The following is a 20,231-nucleotide window of genomic DNA, read 5'->3' on the forward strand; positions in this document are numbered from 1 at the left end:
TCTCAGCTTTGGTGCAAATAAATAGGTTGCGCTCCCCGTCCTTTTACTGCCTCCATTGGATACATAGAAACCCCAAAGACTGGCCTTGATAATGACTTAGGCAATAGTATGTCAACCGTCTGTCACCCCTGACTTTGTCACAACAGGGACATATATACTGTATACTATACTCAGTTCTGGTGTCAGGTATAGGTTTTAATTAGGAAATATATTGTTACACATTTGCATTGAGCAACCAAATAAATAAAAAGCTAAACAATTACTTTAGGCACTCAATGAAAGGCAAGCATTAAGAAGGATGGAGGTATTGCTTTGATAAATTCTAACTCTATCTTTTGTCATGTATTTTCTATAGCAGTTCCGAAATCGTGCCCTCCCTTACTCAGAGACAAAACAATGACTAACTGAGGATGTGGTGAGCAAGCTGCACTGTATGTCCAGGTCATCTCAGGATGCATTAGACAGTATATTATTTAGGAGAACCAAAAGCTTTGCCCTTCCAAAAATACTTCATACAGAACGTTAAATACAGCACCGCCGGTTTGCTACTTATCATTTCACATGACGTGAACTGCAGTTTGAAAAATGCAAGTTTGCATTTTTTTGGTTTAGGCTGAAGCTGTCATCACAACCGGCAAAATTATTTCTCCCCACATTTGGTCTTTTGTAGTAAAAGAAAATGGCTACACTTTCACAGAAATGTATGGTGTAGGATCAGAGAAAAATAAATAAGAAAACCAAGATAAGTGCTACAACGCCATGCCTAACACATATAGAGTGTCTGTTCTTTTAGTTCATTTGGGTTCCAATGGTCTGTGGAAACGACTCCAAAGCATCTGTTGTGGGAAGCTCACCACAGGGGTTGATGTCTAATTCCATGAAGGAAAAGCACATTGTTGAAATTGCCATGCCATGAGGAGAGGGGACTTGAGGTGAATCCAAAATCCCAAGTACCAGGGGATATTAGTATTCGGATGGGCCTCCGACTTGATGGGAAGAACCATTAGTAATGAACTTTCAGGCTTAGAGAAGCGATTTGCATGAAAGACAAATCATGAACGTAATGATGTTCCAAGTCAAATCTGCCAGGCCACGGCATGAGGTATGAGTTCCCTTATTTTATTTTTTTACACCCTCTGTTTTGATTAACTGAGATGACCCACCTCATATGCCTCGTGTGTTCAATAAAGGTCATCTCCATTTGCCTGGTAATTGAGGAAGACAGAAAAGAATTTTGAAATAAAGAAACAGGACATTTTGGGTGTCACGGCTAGAATATGATTTAAATGGAGTAGCATTTAATCTAATCTACGAATAGGCTTTTGTCAAGTATTTGCATATACGCATGTACTCGAGAGTCTCGAAATATCTGTCACAATATTGGAAATCACTTAAAAATCATGTGTTCATTTTTAAACGTGGGCCAACAATAAAAAACAAGACTTTATGTGACAAACATCCTCCCCACGGAACTAGACTCTGTTAGAGGACTTTCCAGCAGAAAGATGTGTGCATTTGAGTGCTGTAGTTCATGATTCAGGCATGATTAAGGATTTATATTGCATCCTCGTACCCCCATTATGCTGTCAACAGCCATTTCCTGTGCCCCACACACAGGCATGCAAACTTATGCAGCTGTGCCCAACTTGACAGTGGGAGTGGAAAATGGGAAGCCACTCTCCTGTGACGGAAAAACAGAATGCATCATTTCCATTTGTATGGAATGGTGCAGTGGCACAGTCAAAGCCGTGTAGCTTAGACAGATCTTTCCACACGCACAAAGAAAAGGCTGCTACATGATCACCAATTATTCATAGACAATGTATGCACGCAGTTCTTTGTCATTGTTATGAGAAAATTGTTTTCACACATAAAAGATTACAGCAGCTGCTTAATTTATATTCTAAGCTGATATCCATAAGATGCTGGTCAATATAAAGTGTGCAGACCTGCGTGTATATAGGAAAAAAAAAAGCCCGAAAGGAAATTGCAAATGGTGACTGATAAACAGAGTAAACAATGAAACAAAAGCAGCTCCGCGTGCTCAAATTGCCTAGGAAGATAAATGCTGGGTCAGCTGTCTCGCGCTGTCGGAGCAAGGGATGTAGCAGAGATGAAGCAAGTGGCCATTGTAAAAATATTGTTTGTGATCTGTTGCTTGCAAAAAAAAAAAAAAAAGAAAAAGGAGTAGGAGGCCGGCAGCTACCGTACAATTCTGGAGTTCACTGGTGGGCACTCTATAGATGGCCAGACCTGAGCTGCCACATGGAGCACTCAATTTTGATAGAGAAAGTGATTTTTCTCCATGAAATAGTGCTGTGCAAACATGCTGACTCACTGAAGGAGCTTCACTTTTTTTTTTCCTCAAACATAAAACAGATACTCAAAAGCTCTTGTAACAGTATTGTTAGGTCCAAAGGGATTGTAAAACCAAAATGGCACAATTGTTATTGATTTATGAAAGATGTCCTACCTTGTCATTACTATTTCTATTAGTGTTTTCCATGTGAATAACTTTAATTTTGCAGCATTTATTTCTTAATAGCTGACTAAACCTTTCTGTTTTTGCCTGAGCATTCCAAGACAGAAAATGACTGCGGGCAACTACCATGACAGACAGACAGTCTGTTGTAAAATGAAAGCAGATTTATTGTCTGGTTTGACGCCATTCTCTGCTCAATTTCCAACTTCACTCATACAAAAAAAATTGATGACAAGTTATTTATTATTGTAATTAAAAGAAATTAAATTGACTGTCTTTCCAGAAACTGATTCCTTCTCCCAAAAATAAATAATTAAATCAATAAATAGATGACAAAATCAGCCCCACGGCCACTAAATATCTTCTGCATGGTTAATCATGGCAGCCAATCGGTCTCTGTACGATAGGGTGATTTAAGACAAAAGTGCTGCCAACAAGATGGATGGTAGACATCACAGGCTGCATAGTATGTGAGGAAACATGTAGGAGCCACAGACACTTGGATTACACTCTGAACATGATAGATAGTAATTCTCATACCGTGACACTATTTGTTTTATCAAAATAAACACAACCTCTTGCATTAATCATGATTCATTCAGACAAATGAGCTTTGCACTGCTCTCCACAGTGACCTCATCAAAGTGATAGCGTAATTACATGCTCAGTACTTTCTAATGCAATCTACCAGGAAAATCACGTTCGAAAGACTGAAAGACGTTTCTTTGCTAACCAAAAGTATAATTTGCAAATGTTATGTGGTACGTAACAGCAAACGATGTAAGAGTGGTTCTGCGAGACTGTATCCACACAGTGAAGTTAATGCAAATATGCTTTCACTGTTTCTGTTGACCGTAGTCAACATGTTAGCATTTTCTATAAATATATGTCCGTGTCGATCACAAGATTAAACATTTAACTCATTAATGTTCTCATTTTACCTTGACACATTATTATATGAATCTACGCACCAGAATACATAGCAGAGCATAACAAATTTTTATGAAGAAATATTCCATTGGCTGCACTTGATGGGACCACAAGGTCATAAAATAAGGAATGTGCCAGTCTGAGCCAGGTAGTCGAGGGGCGCTAATGTCAGTAGCTTTGATCTTAGCTGCACTCAGGATTCATTTTCTACTAGATTAATTGGGCACTGCAGGGTCGTCCTTAATGCAGCTAATGATCTTGAAAAAAACCTTTTCATGCTGGGTAAGGCTGCTGGCTAATTACAACCAAACAAATTTGGACTGAGAAAATGATGTGGTAAGAATTGATATTTTTGGGTGTAATTAGTTGTATATACATTATAACTTTGGCTACAGCAAAAATGAGCGTAGCAACTAATTACATGTTTTATTGCCGCGTAAAGGAAAAGGGACGGCAAATCTTTACATACTCTCGTCACAGATTTCAACAGCTTTAAAACCAGCTGTCAAATCTCAAAACGTGTGGTCTCAATATAGTAATTTCCATAATAAAATAATGCCACCCACTGCCTGCTGTGACACCCATCGTCTCCCCCAGTCCCTCTCAGAAAGAATGCCTGTCTGCTAAAATTGAAAAGCCTGATATAACCCCGTTTTCCATTAGGGCTCTCCGAGAGCCACGGGGTCCTCTCTGCAGGATGTTAGCAAGCATGAATAATCTCTATGATTCTCTCTCCTGTAGCAAGCTTTTAGCTATCTAAATTATTGAAATGCAAGCACTAGGCCTTGTCTTTCTCAGGAGGAACTGAAGTTGTAAGAAATCTGGTCCCACACATTGCCATCAGAACTCATCTGAGTCTGATGAAAAAAAAAAGAAAAACAAGTCTCAACTCATGACCCATGACGATATCTGACAGTGTCATGCATAAAATGCTTAAAGATCAAGAAGATTTTGTGTAAACATTCAGACGACTTATGGGGTGCTTCCTAAAAAAGTGTTCTATACAGTCCCAGGCCACGGCATGAGGTATGGGTTCTCTTATTTCCTCCAACTGCACATCAAAATAGTGCAAATGATTGTTTCATCAAACTTACCTTAACCTCCCTGCTTTCTGAATGTTTAGTACATAAAGTTAAATGGTAGACTTACCTGGTTGTTGATTCGCCCTCTGTGCTCCTCTAAGCTGAACGCTGTGTCTGGCCTTGGCCTGTATTAACTGCCCTCTGCACACAAAAAAGCAAAATAATTACCCTTTGAAAGTATTCAGAATGGGTACTGCACCATTTATCAAAAACACATACTGTATTAAACTGCACATCAAGCATCACAGCATCATCCAAAGTGGGCAGCAAGAGGGTAACAAAAAGCTTGATATAAAACAAAACAGATGTTTGGCAGTGTATGCTTCAAAAGTGACAGGAGCCTCATGAGAATGGATGCATCCCTAAGGATAAGGTAGTGACATCCATTTTAATTTTATGTTTGACAAATAGCTCAAAGCATTGTCAAACAGTTCTTTTTCCTCCTTTGAATATTCCTTATAATAACGGAATAAAAATGCGGATGGGAGATAAGGAGAAAAGAGCACTTTTTTTTGGTTTATTTGTTTCTACCTAAATAAATGGAACATTGTTTTTGTCAATAAATGGAATCATTGCTCAGGGTAACAACTACCAAATGGAATATGCAAAGTAAAATCCTGACGTGGGAGGGTGAGGGACAGAGGAAGGAAGACAGTGGCTGACAAAGATGGATCAAAGGAGGGTCTTCAACATAGAGCATCTTTTAACGTCTGGAACACGCTGTGGATGGATGGAGGCGGATGAAGTCAGTGAATAAAACCAAAGGCAAAAGACAATGACAGCGTTGCAGAAAAACACGATGGCATGAAAGATAGGTGTTGAAATCTCCCTTTACTCATTAATTGAAAGTGATCTTTTCTCTGAACAGTACATGTGACTGACATAACCCGTCGTCTAAAAAGCATGGTGGGGAGGGGGCATCGTAGCATAGCTGGAGTTTTGTATCTTGCTTCTTGCTGCCCTTACTGCTTGCCCAGCCAGGCCTGTAGAGAAAGTCCCACTCTCCGCCCTTCGTGCTTCATCTCTCCTTTTCATCTCCCTCTTTACCCATCCGTTTTAACACTACCCTTAAGGGGCATCCGACACTAACACTCTCTCTCTGCTTTCATTCTCCTCCTCCCACTCCCTTCCCTTGTGTTGTAAATGGAGGAATATCACAGCTAATCCGTCATGTTTATGAATGACATTGGGCCTAGAGAGAGTTGGGGTGTATCGCCAGACGTGGCGAACATCTCTGTTGCATGCCCTCTGCTTGGCTGATCCAATCTACCCCGGCAGCAATGGCCATAATAAATGTCTGTAGCGGATAGCAGGCTTGGTGGAACACAAGCGAGGGTCATTTAAGCAGAGGCGTCAAACTTAGGGCCCGCAGGCCACATAGGGCCCGTCAAACGATTCCATGTGGCCCACCACTTTAATATGATATTAACAGATTCATTTTCTGTCATAAATGGGTTTTATTGTGAATTACATATCCTAATGTAAAATATCATCATAGAATGTCATTGATACACCATGATGGCATATTGTAATCAAATTTTAAGCAAATATGGCCCACCCCTACACAGTTCAGCCCCCATCTTAGCAGATTTGAAGCTCATGTGGCCTCCAAGTCATATGAGTTTGAGATCCCTGTCTTAAAGCTTAGCTCTGGCCCTGTTTTCCTGCCACTTTCTATCCAAATGCTGGCTAGACGGATTCTCCTTACGTGCACATCAGCGCAGTCCAAAGGGAAAGAGGGAACATTTCAAACATCACTCTCAAAAGAATGTCAACACTATGGGTATTCAGTTTGAGCCGAAACATGTAATTTGCAGGTGTGCATTCCATCCTTCTTGGTGGGATATGAATGACAGCAAAAGCATCATCCACGAATGAAATTGTCTATAACCATGCTTGGATTTTGAAGGATTTAAAGAAAAGTCATACCATTTGATAAGATGTAGGAACAAAACAACAGTGTGTTGACTGAAGAATTTTACACCTACTTCTACAGTATCACTCGGGATGAGAAATGGCTCAGATTTTTCATCTGTGAAGGTTCTTCTGGCGGGGCTGGTGATTAATAGTTTGACTCTTACAATGGCATCCTCATAATCTCCGGCATTAGGTGAGATTTTTAATGACAAATACTGTAAGCAGCATTCAATTAATTATACAATCTCAAAAGGGATTTATGGAAGAAACAATCAGCACAGGGCAAAGAGGGAGACGGTGCCATTTTTCACAGAGACAGAGTGTAGTGAACCTCAGGTTAAGAGAGATTTCTGCACCTTCACCTTCCCCCTCCTACATTTCGCTGCAATGTTCATCATCACAGGAAACAATGGATAGGATTTCAGAATCCATTCCAGTTTCACTAGATGGTCACTCATCTTGCCTCAGGTATTTTCAGTTTCCTCAAATTGACTGTATTTAGCAAATAACTAATATAACTAAATATAAAAAAATGTGTATGGAAAATTAATTACATTTTGGATGCCACTTTGTGTGAGTGTGTGTCTGTTCCTCTTTAAATTAGAATTATCTGTGTGAGCCAACTGTGGCCCATTCACTTCAATATTCATTAACAAGCTCTGTACCTGTAAAACCAACTAATGAAGTCAATATTTTCCCCAGCCTACCAACACTCTTCCAGTCTGTTTTAACTGAAGTAACTTTCCTTTTCACTGCACCAATATTGACGTCACTTGCGTCATCGCAAATGTGAACTCTGCAGCACTATCTACTGAAAAAAGTACCTGGTACTATGCTAGTGGAAACATAACTTAACCGTGCCATGGCGAGGTGATAATGATAATGATAATGTGGGAGAATGATATGATGATGTCGGAGAGAATAGCTGTACATGTGACACAGTTTGAATGTAGACAGATTTTATTAAACGTGTTTTGAGATATGACTAGGTGGACAGGAAGCGACTGTGTGAAGCTATTGGCTTCATTGGATCAGAGGGCTTCGGAAGTGGCCCAAGGCATGTAACTTGGATGTAGTCTCACATTTCAGTCTTTTCCTGTCTGTGCAATCACAAAAAAATCTGGATGATAGATACTCTTGGATGTTCAGATTTGTCCCTCACCACACTCTACTTGTTTTATTAGATGAAAGGCCTGAACATTGTGTTTTCCATTATGGGATTACTTAGGCAATATGTACACATTGTGGATGCCAGGAGGCTTATTTAGGAAATCTGCCACAAAGGAAGCTCTCGGGGAAAAGCTAATCTTATTTAGACCGGACAACATATGTACTCAACAGCACCCGGGATGTATCAGTGAGATAAATATGCATTCTCTGTGGGCATTTAGGGGAAATTTACTCATCTCAATTTATTTATTATTTTGCTCTGCTATGAAGCAACATGTGCTTTCATACTCTGCATGATTGTCTCACTTGATGGCTTTATCCCTTAATGTTGAGGGTCATTACTCTGACTTACATCTGAACTATTCCAAGTATTCTACCCAAGGCAGTGCTGAGACATCGATATGCTAACCGCAGCGCCCAGACATGTGTGCAGTGGTATTTATCAAAAAGCCTTGTAAATCATCCAGATCAATTCCAAACAACATCCAAACAATTATATTAAGTGGACAGTAAGTAGAACTTTAACTAAAACAGGTAAATTAACTTTGGATAATCAAACCATCACCAGTGATTGTCATACCAAAGCTTTGCAACAATAAAATCATGCGCATAAGTTTAGACAGTGTGTGAGAGTCTCTTTGCGACTCATTGCTTTCAATACATTTTTTTTTTAAAAAGTGACACAAGTTCATGGTCAAAAAAAATATGTTCACAGAGGTTTCACCTTTGCATAGCTTTATGGACAGGATGACAGATGGAGTGCTGTGTAAAGCAGCTCCGTCTAAGTCCATTTTGAGATATAGTTAACCAGCTGCAAGTGGCTGATAAGCAAAGGGTGGTCTCAGATGTATAAACTGTCAATCAATAGGTGCTAGATTGTAGAAGTACACATTCTCACTACAGTGCTCTTCATACGTGAGCAAGAAAAACAACATTCACAGACGAGCAAAGAGAAAAATAGAGCAAATGCCGTCATAGAATTGGCACAAAGTGGAATTTCTGCCCATCTTTGTTAATCAAAAGCTTTTACATCTGGTTGAGTAATTCTGTTTGCATGTAAACAAAAGCATAATTAACAGTTCCCTCTCCCTGGCTGTGTATGTGGGGGGGGGATTAATATGTCAGTTGAACAGGAGCCGAACAGAACATTTTACTGTAAACAAATTTTAATGAACAGTGTTTCTGTGCTAATGTGTTCCAAATCAACAAACTCAGTGATAAAGAAGGAAAAAAAAAACACTAAAATAATGTCATTCCTGCACAAAGGACAACTCTGACATCATTGTAACCCCAGTATCTGGTTTATGGTTATATAAATACCATACACTCCCTGTATATTACTCATTTAAGACTTCTACCTTTCATCTTAAATCTTAAAATGAAGATAAAACCCTTTCCTTTTCCACCGCCTCTCACTAATTTTTTCATACGTAAAGTACTAATTCAATCTTGGCCAGCTAATGCATTAGCAAGCCATTAAACAAGTCAATCTGAAATCATGTCCTTGTGAGCAGTAAGAGTGCAGTGTGATTAACGTGATTAGCACCCTAACCTTGCTGAAATCACCGATCATCTTTCTTACTTTTGTTGATTTTTTTTTAAGTGTGGGAAGAGCACCAATCAGTGGCCCTCAACTTCAAATTATATGCTATTGTGTGGTGGTAAAAAAAAGAGACTTTGGCTCAGGCTGCAGAGAAAACTGAGCACATGCTGTCACACTTCATGGGTAATGTTTCTTGGCTTGATTTCTGTGCTGAGGTTTTATCTTAAGAGGGAAATAAAGAATCTGAATGACTCCTAAACTCTGCAAAAATAATCTTTTAAGGAGTTGTGTGTATGAAATGTATTGTCATATTTATTGACATGGAATCTCCTAAAATGACTGTGCTATATCATCAGAGATTAAGAAAACATGCTCAAATGAAATACTGACTGTACTTACAACAATGCTTCAGCCAACGTATTAACAATTTAACATTCAAGGGGTACAAATGTAGCTGCTCACTGTTCCGTTCCGTCTTTTGGTACATGTGGGATTGTTAACTCAAACTACCTGGCAACCTCAAGTCTCTGGAGAGGAGGAGAAGGGAGGACAACGCCCTCCAATATTTTTCATTTGGATTGCAGTTCCAGTTTTAAACTGCAGTTGCATATCTTACATATAACCAATTTAAAGCAGAAGAAAAATGTAAGAGTGGAATACTTAAGGACATAAGCTTAAATTTGCACACTTTGAGCCAAACAATCCAGTAGGTTTAGCTGAGAAGGGATTTTCCAAGCAACAATACCTATTGACCTATGACCCGTGCTACCCTCTTTGAAGAGATGGAATCCTCTCTAATATGTCCAACAAATATATCTTATTATGGCCTTCACGGATTTTCCCCCAAGAATAACTTCAATCGCAGGGTGAAAAGCCTTGTTCCACTGGGGGAAAAAGGTCAGACTAAATCCAATCCATGTGAAGTAACCGCAGTATTACAGCCAGAATGTGACCAAAAAGGTTTATAATTTTATTGCCTTCCCTTGGAAAGTTCAGCGTTATAAATGATTATTTGCTTCCCAAAGTCTTTTGTACTTCAATGCCAACTATGATTTTGGTGACATAAAACAGCTGGATTTATACTCCACTTACTGGCCATTATGTTTCTTTTGAATGGACTGTCCAAATAAACCATTTTAACGTTTCAACTTTAGAAATACCAACATACAAGGGTCAATTCAATTTAATTGAAGCTCTAAAGCACTTCACATAATGTGCAAAGGGGTCATTTAACATGCATATCTAAAAAAAAAAAACTATTTTCCATTCAAACAAAAAGAGACCATTAAAAGCCAGTGCCTCAGAGCTGTCTTCACTCGAGCATTGTGTCAAACTTAAGCAAATATCCTTGTCCTAATTTCACTGTCTGGTTCCCCCATCTTTGTTATGTATTCCACTCCAGAGTTGTAACTGCATTAGTCTTGTAATACCTTGTAAACATCACCTCAGAATGCACATTCACACAAGTGCCTTGCTGCAACACTAGCAAAAACGTATGGTGTATCTGAAGACAACTGAATGCTACCTTAATCTCTTAGGACTCATTTAAGCGTAATCAATGAGAGCCTAAACAAATAGAATAGTACTTGTATGTGTTGCTCAAAACATTACATCACAGCAAGTGGGAAGTAAGAGTGTGTGTGTGTGTGTGTGTGTGTGTGTGTGTGTGTGTGTAGTGACAGCTACCGCAGTATGACGACAAATAGTGGTGAATTTATGCTGCGTTCAAGCAACTAAAATGGCCACTGTTGTCACACATAGCAAATGTGATTTTACTCTTTCTTGTATTTGGAATGAATGATCAATAGATATAATCTACTAATGGGTTTGGTTTTACATCCAGTGGCCTAATGTCTTCAGCAGAAATCTGCTCACTGAGGTAATTTTTGAGCCAATGTCCTTTAATACTCCTCCCATACTTGGCACCACACACTCATGCGGCCTGATAGCCTCATAGTGGCTAATGTGTGCAAATTGTCATTGGGAGTCTTTTTATATCAAGCACCAGTGCTCAGCACTTCTCTAGGTGACTTCAGCATTTCTCTCCCTTCCATCTCATTTAGTGTGTAGATCCATTGTTGAATATACAATATGGGTGTGTAAAGCAGAAACTGCCCTTGTCTTACACTGTCCTTGAGATTGCAGTTCTCAGTGAGGACGTTTGTGTGTGTATGTGTGTGTGTGTTTTTGCTCAAATTCAGCTTTCAGTTTTGACTTTCATATATTACACAGTGAAGCCTGGCATACTGTACAACACAGCATATTAACCTCAACACAGAAAGCACACTAATAGTTTCCAATTTCCAGTCCTATGTAAATGCAACTCAGAACTCCTAGGGAGTAAGGGTTTCTCTTACTGCTGATCATTTAGTTAACTGCAACACAAAAACCTAACTCATGACTGCTTATGACACTGAAAACATAGCACTAGGTGAAAACTGGAGACAACTGGTCACTAATTGATTGCTAATTTCATTCTCAAGTTTTAATAGTCTGTCAATAACCCAGCTTCTACAAAAAAAATGCATTTGTGTCTTAAATTAAACAGGGATTAATCTTGGCCCTCTGGAATTTAAGGGAAACACTGCAGTAACTGTTGATGTGAATTGTTAATCAATTAAAGCACAAGTTACAAAATCTGTTGATCTGTTCCATATCCTAATGGTAACTAAATGAGCAAGTGCTTTTGTATTTATTGTGTCTTGACACTCAAATCTCAACTTCAGTGCAAGAAAAGTTTTTTTTTGATACTTCACGGTTGATGTCATGACATTTTGGCCATTCGTGATGAGCATGAGTATTCATCTGTAAGCTGCCATAAATTACATTTCCAGGCCAAGCAAAAATGAATTCAAAAGGCCAGAAACCTTTGTAACAGATCATTAATTTTAAATGCTCTGCCTGGAGTAATCATTTTTCTTCACTGGAATGACTATCATGTTATACACACACATTCAAAAGAAAAGGAAAAATTAGTTAATGTTCATTTTATACTCTTTATTCCACCTCATTTTATATGTTCGTTTTTCTATTAGTCATACTGAAGTTTATGTAAATCAGACATCCCTACAATAGTGTGACAACCACAACAATAGGATCCATTTTTTGACTTAAGCTGCACCTTTTAACCGATGTTATCCGGCACCCTCTTCTTTTCTCCTTAGGGTTAAATAACCAGTGGCATTTCTTAGTGCAACATGAGAACAATCTGACCTCTTGAAAGACAGCTAAATTATGATGTCTTCAGCGCTATGTTTTGGAATGCATTGTGATTTTTGGAGGAGCTGCTTCTCCCTGTCACACCCAATTACAATTCTCAAAACATATACATGCTCCTAGGCGTGCTACTGGCTAACGTGTTTCATAAGCTCCACTTTTGACTCACTGTAGAATCATCTAATTGTCTGTTTGACCTTGAACAGACTAAGGGGAGCTTGGACAGGAGCTCCCATGTAAAAAATAGTATTTCACTTCCTCTCTGCCTCTCTGCCTCTCACCATTTGAATAAGCACCTTTGTAAGTGGAGTTCCTCACACAGGACAGTTCCTTCATTGCTCCATACTTAATGTGACCGTTCTATGAATTTATTATGATCATCCTTTTGTCTGTGCCCTTTACTGTTATTCATGATAAAATATCACATATTGTACAACTGCTTATCTGACCCCTCGAATCGCAATGGGTATCAATCACAATTGGAAATTTATGTCTGTGTAAATAACTACTACAGTGCACTTTTGAGTGCATGTTTTCATAGTTTTCACCTAAGTAACATGATTTAAACCTCATCAATGTCAATTTTCATAGACAAAGTTCATATCAAGCTATCAATTCTCTCTGCAAGCTGGATCTCCCTTCTTCAACAACTAGGATTCTGGCTGAGGTGACATTGTAAGGTAGTTGTTTTAATGGAGAATATAAAAAAGCAGAATGTAGTGCCAAACATCTAAAATGAAAACAAGAATAATGTCAAAGCATCTCTGATATACTTAATGGCCAGCAAAAGGTATAAAGATGGGATATATAATATATGTCAGTGTCAGCTGGTCAATATGTGCTGCATAAATATTATTGCATTTCTGTCCAGAAACTGCTTTAAGTATGCACTATAGAGCACTGCAACTCATCAAACCAATTTTAGAACGCTTTTAAACATGTAAAAACAACACGCTCCCATCACTGTCAGAAACACTTAAGTTAAGGCAGGGACACAGAGTTTCTTCCAAAAGTTTTGCAGTTCAGTCTGAAGTCACTCATTTGTAACACAGTCTAATTCTGAGAAGAGTTATACATTGAGGAAGTTGCTCATGCCAGATACCCAAAAGCATTGTTGGAAGGTAGCCATGATTGTCGTTTGGCTGTGTGCAAGCTATGGCATCTCAAAGCTGTTTCCAGACTGATGTCTACTCATGAAAATTTAATGAAGAAAGTGGTTCCAAAAAGGTGCCGTTTATAAGACCAACCGAAGACACTAATTAGCCATATCACAGCAGGGAAAGGAAAGGTGCACATAAACCTTGTTGGCATTCAGAACAAGCAGGTCTTGTTTTGGAAATTAAAACTAAGAACACTTACATTTTGCATGTGTGGCTCTTACGGTATATGGGATATTCCACTGTAAACCCCCTTTAAAGATCAAGCCAAAAACACTTCATGTTTCGCCATGGATGGCTGGTTTTGTTTTAGAATGTTTTTTATAATGTTTTATAATCTATAATGTATATATGTTAAACAAGGTACATGTTTTGAAATGTTTCAATCTACACTCTTTCAACAATTGAATGAACAACATTGATGATGATGTTGCTATAGGCATAAGAGACATTATTAAACAGTTCTGTATTATGCCTATAATACAGAACTGTTTAATATACCTATATTATGGGGTCAATCTGGACAAGAAATATCAATTTAGTATTTCACATTTGACATTATAGTTATAAAAAATAGTATAGGACCGAAAACAGCAAGATGTTGATGAACAACAGACAACAAACAAAAGAACACAATTCTCATATTACCACAAGCTGAATAATTATTAATCAGAATACCTTTAAAAATATGTAATTGGGTCCTTAATTATCTCAATTCAAGGACTTGTTGAATTACCAAGCTTTGAAGGTGATTTTTGCTCCTCAAAACACATAACAGCCATTTTAGACAAGGACTAGACCTTACTAATGAACCACCTCTTACAGTCAGCTAATACACCACCTGTGTATTCAGTAAATGACACTGAATGATCACACCAAGCTACTGAAAGCAAATGTACCTTCATGCTATCCGACTACAATAGAAACAAATAAATCTATAGATGTGAAGACATGCATTTCCACTTTCTGTCATTTCAATGTGTGTTATTTCAGACAAGTTTTTCTGTGGGGAGAAGCACCAATGCTATGTGTGTCTGTTATCAGTCAGTCCAATAAATCAGCAATGGGTTAAATTAAACAAACTCAAAAGATGGTTTTTGTTGCTTTACAAATGTTTGAAAATGCCATATGTATCCCCCCTGAAGATATACTGTAGCACATAATGGGGATCCTGTTGCTTTGTTTGGTCTATTGCATAGACACCTATCGTAAGAACAAACAGCAATGTGAATTATCTTCCTTTACATCTCAAATGACAGCAAGATGAAGCTCGCCCTTGCACAGTCAGTAAGTGAAGACACAGGCAGGGACAAGACATCTTATGTAACACAGCAAAGCACCTGGAGTCTTCAAAAAAAAAAGCTCCACCTCTCCTGGCTTGTTTATTTCATACTTGCGAGCTGTTTGCTTGCGTCCAGATGTTATGCTAAGATAACCTGAAAGTATTCAGACCCCTTGAAATCCTGTGTTTTAGATTTACCTTGAAGGGAACAAAATTGCCAGTTGACTCTTTGCTGTTGCCCTTAAGATTATGGTGCACATGTTTGCGTTGTAGTGTGGGTTGAATCTAAACGATTATAAGGGAACCTATTCTTTCTTTATAATAAACTACATTTTCAAACATACAAAGGCATGTTTGAGTTTGGCAAAAAGTAATATAATAATTGTCTCTTATTTGCTTTAGATATCAATTTGGCTTTCTCCCCACACAAACACAGGATTTGCAAGGGAACCTGAAGTTGCTCAGTCTCACCTCTGCTTCTCCATCTTTTCCAACTATTTTCAGAGGACCAGCTGCCCCCTGGTTTCCCCACCATAGACATGGGTCCACAGTTGAAAGTGGTGGAGCGCACACGCACTGCCACCATGCTCTGTGCTGCCAGTGGCAACCCTGATCCAGACATCTCCTGGTTCAAAGACTTCCTCCCTGTCAACACCACCAACAACAACGGGCGCATTAAACAGCTCAGATCAGGTAGGGTTTTCTCGGCTGGAAACTAAATTACAAAAGGGAGTGTCTTTTTTTTCTTGTTTTCTCTATCTGATCTGCTCCCCCTATTGTCTCCTCTGGTCTTTCATCCTTCTTCTTCCTTCCCATAATTTAACTTCCCATTTGGCTTTTTATTTTGTAGGTAATGGCATTGTCTCTACTATTTCCTGTCCTTCACTCCCTGTATTCCCTGGTGTGTTTTGTCTGTATGTGTGTTTCCCTTTGTCTTCCAGTATTGTCATGGGCTGTTGGGATTGTTTCCCCCTCTGTTTTTGCTGGCTTCTGCGCTAACCTCTGCCCTCATTGCTCACTGCTGTGACTTTTTACAATAACTTCTTTTGCTGTATTGAGTTGATTTTCTTTCCACTGTAATGGTGCAGTTATTTTGGATCCATACTTTTTGTTTCTTGTTTTTTTTTTTACAATTATTACTCAACATTTGGCTTCATGTGAAAGAAGTGCACATTATTTTATATTTGATATTTGAACATGAAATGAGTCAGTAAAACAAATTTCAATAAACATTTGCTTTACAAAAGAATCTTCTTTATGTCAAAGAAAAAAACCTTTCATTATGGACACTAAACAGCCACAGTAGTGCGTAAAACTTCATAAGGCTTTCCCCTTACCCCTTGATTCTTTGAACTTACTTTGTTTTTATTTGCCTTTGACTTATCCCAATATACCCTAATATACTAAACATGTTAAATAAATTACAGCTTTCAGCTCTTTGTGCCAGCTAACATCAACACTACTTGTAATTTTAAACCATGTATGTTTGACCACCTGTCTTCAGATTTCACAGCTGTCCTTTGTTAAATCGTCTTGCTAACCTTTGCTGACTTGTTTTCAACAGAACTGTGTAGAATTAACATTTATTTCTAATGTGCGACTTTGACTCTCGTAGAGCATTAACGAAACCTTGTTAACTAAACTTACTTAAAGAATATAATCCTATTCTTATGCTGTCTTTCTTCTCTCTATATTTTTAAATCTACAGAATCCTTTGGTAAGTGCTTAGCTCTAAAGCACACATCACCCCCACTAATTTCCATGTTTCCAACAACTATTAAAATGCATGGCATGCATTTTACTAACAGATAGATTAGTTTCAGGGCTACTACTTCAGGCACACGCACACACTTCCCTCACCCCACATTGTTCAAGTGTCCTGCCACTGTTAGCTGCCCGGTCACATTTATCTAGTTTAGTTTAGTCACAAAACTGACCTGGGTAATGATCTGTCCTCACAATGTTTGTCGCTGACTCACTGACAAGCTACTTACTCACTTACTTACACCAGCAACGTAGGAGTGGGAATTTCAAGCTTTGAGGGAGAGGTGAATCAGCTCAGGCCAAGCAAAGGGATCTCATGTCTCCTTACAAACTCATATACAAAGTCCTCAAAGTCTTTCCCTTCAGTAGATGGTCTTCAGAAGCCATCACCACTTCCAAAAATGGCACTACCCCCCCGTGGTACATCAATGTACAAGTTCTTCTCTCTGACCAATGATTTTTTTCTATGATGAATCCTGTCTTTCTTTGCAAGTAGAGTACTCTTATTCTCTTTCTCTCTCCTTTCTCTTTCCTCTAGTACCTTTTATTTACATACCCTGTTAAATCTAATTTAATTCTTCTTCCAAAGCCCCCAGCCTCTATCTACTCGTACTAATGCTTCTTCTTTCTAATCTTATTTGCATTCATATTATCCACCCAGGTGGTACTCCAATAAGAGGTAAGAGTGCTGAACTGACGTTCACAGAATGAAAATAATACAAATTCATTCTTGCTGTCAACCCATTCATATTCACTTGGAATCACCTCCATTTCTGTCCTGTTTACCAAGACCAAATCCCATTAGTTCATATGGACCTTCCTTCTTATTTGTCCTGTTTTGTTGACTAAATTTGTATTCCATTTTTTATTTACTTATTTATTTCTTTTTCCGTCCATGCTTTATTTACTCCTTTGTATTCTGGTTTCAAGAGCCCGTTTAGCTCAGTTGTGATATGCTTGCCCTGGCTCAAATAAGCATATCCAATGACAATTATTTTTTTAAACTATATTTTTTACGTTCATTTTTGTTTCCTTTTTGGCCATAGCGAATCATGTGTCCCTCTTTTTGTCCAACTAAAACAACCAAGCATTTTTCCCCCTTAGCTGTTCTTGTTCAGCACTAAAGTATGCACAGATGCTGTGGAATCACGCAGGCATGCTGAAGACAACATTGCCTCTACTCTGCTTTTTTCTCCCAAAGAATTCTTCCTGTCTTTGCAAAGTATTTTTTTTCCATTTCTTCTATTTGCTTTCCTCTCCTGTACCTCTACAAAAAAGCCCAAACAACTACTTTTTTGATAAAGTTTCTCCGGTGCTTTTTTCTCTTTCACCTATTTTTATTACTTTTCTTGGGTTTCAAGAATATTTTACTTTTTGACTTTTTTTTTCTTCAGGGTTTGGGAAGGCAATCAGTAGAGTCTGGCGAGGACCCGATTTGCTCATTTTTGCCGTGTGACATGGAGCTGGAGAGTTGTTGATGCTTAAAGCCATTTTTCCCTGGGTCATGTGACACCACACTGCTGATCCCATTGGTGGATTTTTATGGGTGTCTTTTGTAGCTTTTACAAGCTAAAGCAGTGGTTGGTTATTTTCTTGTCGGCTCAGGCTGATATTTTGAATTTTGTCTTCTAATGCAACTGCATTTTATTTTTCAGCTAAGGGTTGTCAGAAGGTTGTAAGTTGTGCCGACATACATTTCTTGTTAAGACATGCATGTCAAACTTTTGTTATTGAGGGTTATATGTTGGTTTTGCCTTACATAAAACTTCAATAAACTTTTTTTCCCTCACATAAAAGCAGCATTTTTCAATTTTTTTCTGTGCGCTGCATTTTTTTGAGAGTAACCTTCACCTAGATGAAGTCCAAAATTATTCTATTAGGTGAACACTAGACTTGATCTGTGATTGAATATGCTAAAATTCATACCTAAATTTCTTTCTTTCACTTGTTCTCCCTTGTTATGCTGCTTTCTTATACTGTAAACCTCTTTTGTTTGATCCATGTTTCCCTGAAGCAGTATCACTCATTCCCATATTGACCAGTCCAGTGACATGTTGTATATTGACAGGCTTGCCCCTAGTCTTTAAAGTGGAACTTTTTTTTTTGCATTCGTTTTAGGATGAATGTCTTTTTATTGAAGTAGCTTTAATAGTATATGTATCAGAGACAGAATTGAAATGAGGGTATATGTAAATTTGAATACTTTGATGTTATTTTTTATTTTCTCTTCTTCTTACTTTAGGCGTGTTAAGAGGAACAAAATATCGTCTTGCATGACTAGAAAAGAACGACAGTCTTGATTTTACATCAACAAATGGATCAGGCTGTGATAATGGAGAGGGATAAACTTTAAAATACAGAGTTTATAGTTACAGCTAAAACATTATCATGCAGTTTATTTTATAATGCTCAATTATGACTTTTCTCAAACTGCCCGACAACTGAAGCTTGAAAGGACACAGCCAAACTAAAAATGAAGGTGGCTGATGTTGGCCTCCTTCAGGTCAAACGACTTATTTCCTTATTATTTTTGCTTGTGAACGTGATGCAAACACCATCATTTTTAACAAAACAAACCCTGCTACCCCATTTGCTATTCCCAACCAGGAGCCCTCCAGATAGAGCAGAGCGAAGAGTCCGACCAGGGAAAGTATGAGTGTGTGGCGACCAACAACGGTGGAACACGTTACTCTGCCCCAGCAAATCTTTATGTCAGAGGTAAGAAACGCATATTATTGCCGCTGTGTTCATCGAGCACTTGCCTCATATGATTCTTGCCTCATAAATTCATGAGAAATCTTTAAATCAGCCAAAAAAGTCCACAGGGGCCATAGCCTGTGAGGTCATTGTAAGTATGCCATTTGTTTGTTTTTTTGTTTGCTTATGTGTTGCACTTGACTGACCTGCACTGGTTGAACCTACAGTATCTGATCTTTATGTGTTTCTGGTCCTTTATATTATCCCGAGTCCAACACCAATAATGAGACTGCTTGCTGTGTTTATCTACTAATTGCCTTTCAAAGCTGATGGTTGGAGTAAAAGGTGGACAGTCCTCCTCCATCATTCCCAACTCTTTCCCAGCAGTGACCAGATCCTTTCTGGCCTTTTTTTTTTCCTCCCCACTGATCAACATTGGAAGGACACATTTAATCACACTACATTTGTTATTAACAGTGTACAACTCTAATTATAAAAGGTTGTTAGCTTGTAAAAAACAGTTAAAGTTGGCTGTGATCTCTCATTCTTTTAATGGTACATACACTTGTGAAAACCTCATTAGGTACGATTTTCACATATTATATATGTATGATCTTATTTCTCTTTAAATGTGTATGTGTAGCCGATAAACTATTTTTGTCTTCATTTTTATTCTCTTAATATTAAATGTGCTTTAGTCATGTGGTTAGCTTTCATAATTATTAGCTATTATCCAGAGACCAAACTTTATATGTAAATAAAAGAAAACATACATTCAATTATCAGAGTAAGCTAACCACATGGCTTAGGCAGAATTTTTGTCAAAAGTAATGCTTTTTTACATATTTGAGCTCTGACTGGTAGGAGTTTTGTAATTTGGGAGTGAGGGACATACAAGGGGCTCCCTGCACAGTACATATAAGGTCCTTCGAATTGTTCAAGTCGCATCTGAACACCTAAAACATGGCCTTTTTACTCTCTGTGTTTCCCT

The 20,231-nt window shown here is 38.3% G+C and overlaps 1 protein-coding gene across 34 annotated transcripts in view; it reads left to right on the forward strand.

The window, feature by feature from the left end:
- LOC122766725 (receptor-type tyrosine-protein phosphatase delta-like) overlaps positions 1-20,231 on the forward strand; it is a 315,856-nt gene that overhangs the window by 252,774 nt on the left and 42,851 nt on the right. For 16 of the 34 annotated variants that reach the window (XM_044021823.1, XM_044021830.1, XM_044021826.1 and 13 more), the window contains 4 exons: positions 15,284-15,472; positions 16,488-16,496; positions 17,205-17,222; positions 19,151-19,261. In XM_044021823.1, the coding sequence (XP_043877758.1) occupies positions 15,284-15,472; positions 16,488-16,496; positions 17,205-17,222; positions 19,151-19,261 (327 nt within the window). The remainder of the gene's footprint in view (positions 1-15,283; positions 15,473-16,487; positions 16,497-17,204; positions 17,223-19,150; positions 19,262-20,231) is intronic. The other 18 variants (XM_044021837.1, XM_044021839.1, XM_044021838.1 and 15 more) reach the window with 2 other exon arrangements.

Source organism: Solea senegalensis, linkage group LG3, assembly GCF_019176455.1.
Source record: "Solea senegalensis isolate Sse05_10M linkage group LG3, IFAPA_SoseM_1, whole genome shotgun sequence".
NCBI lineage: Eukaryota > Metazoa > Chordata > Actinopteri > Pleuronectiformes > Soleidae > Solea > Solea senegalensis.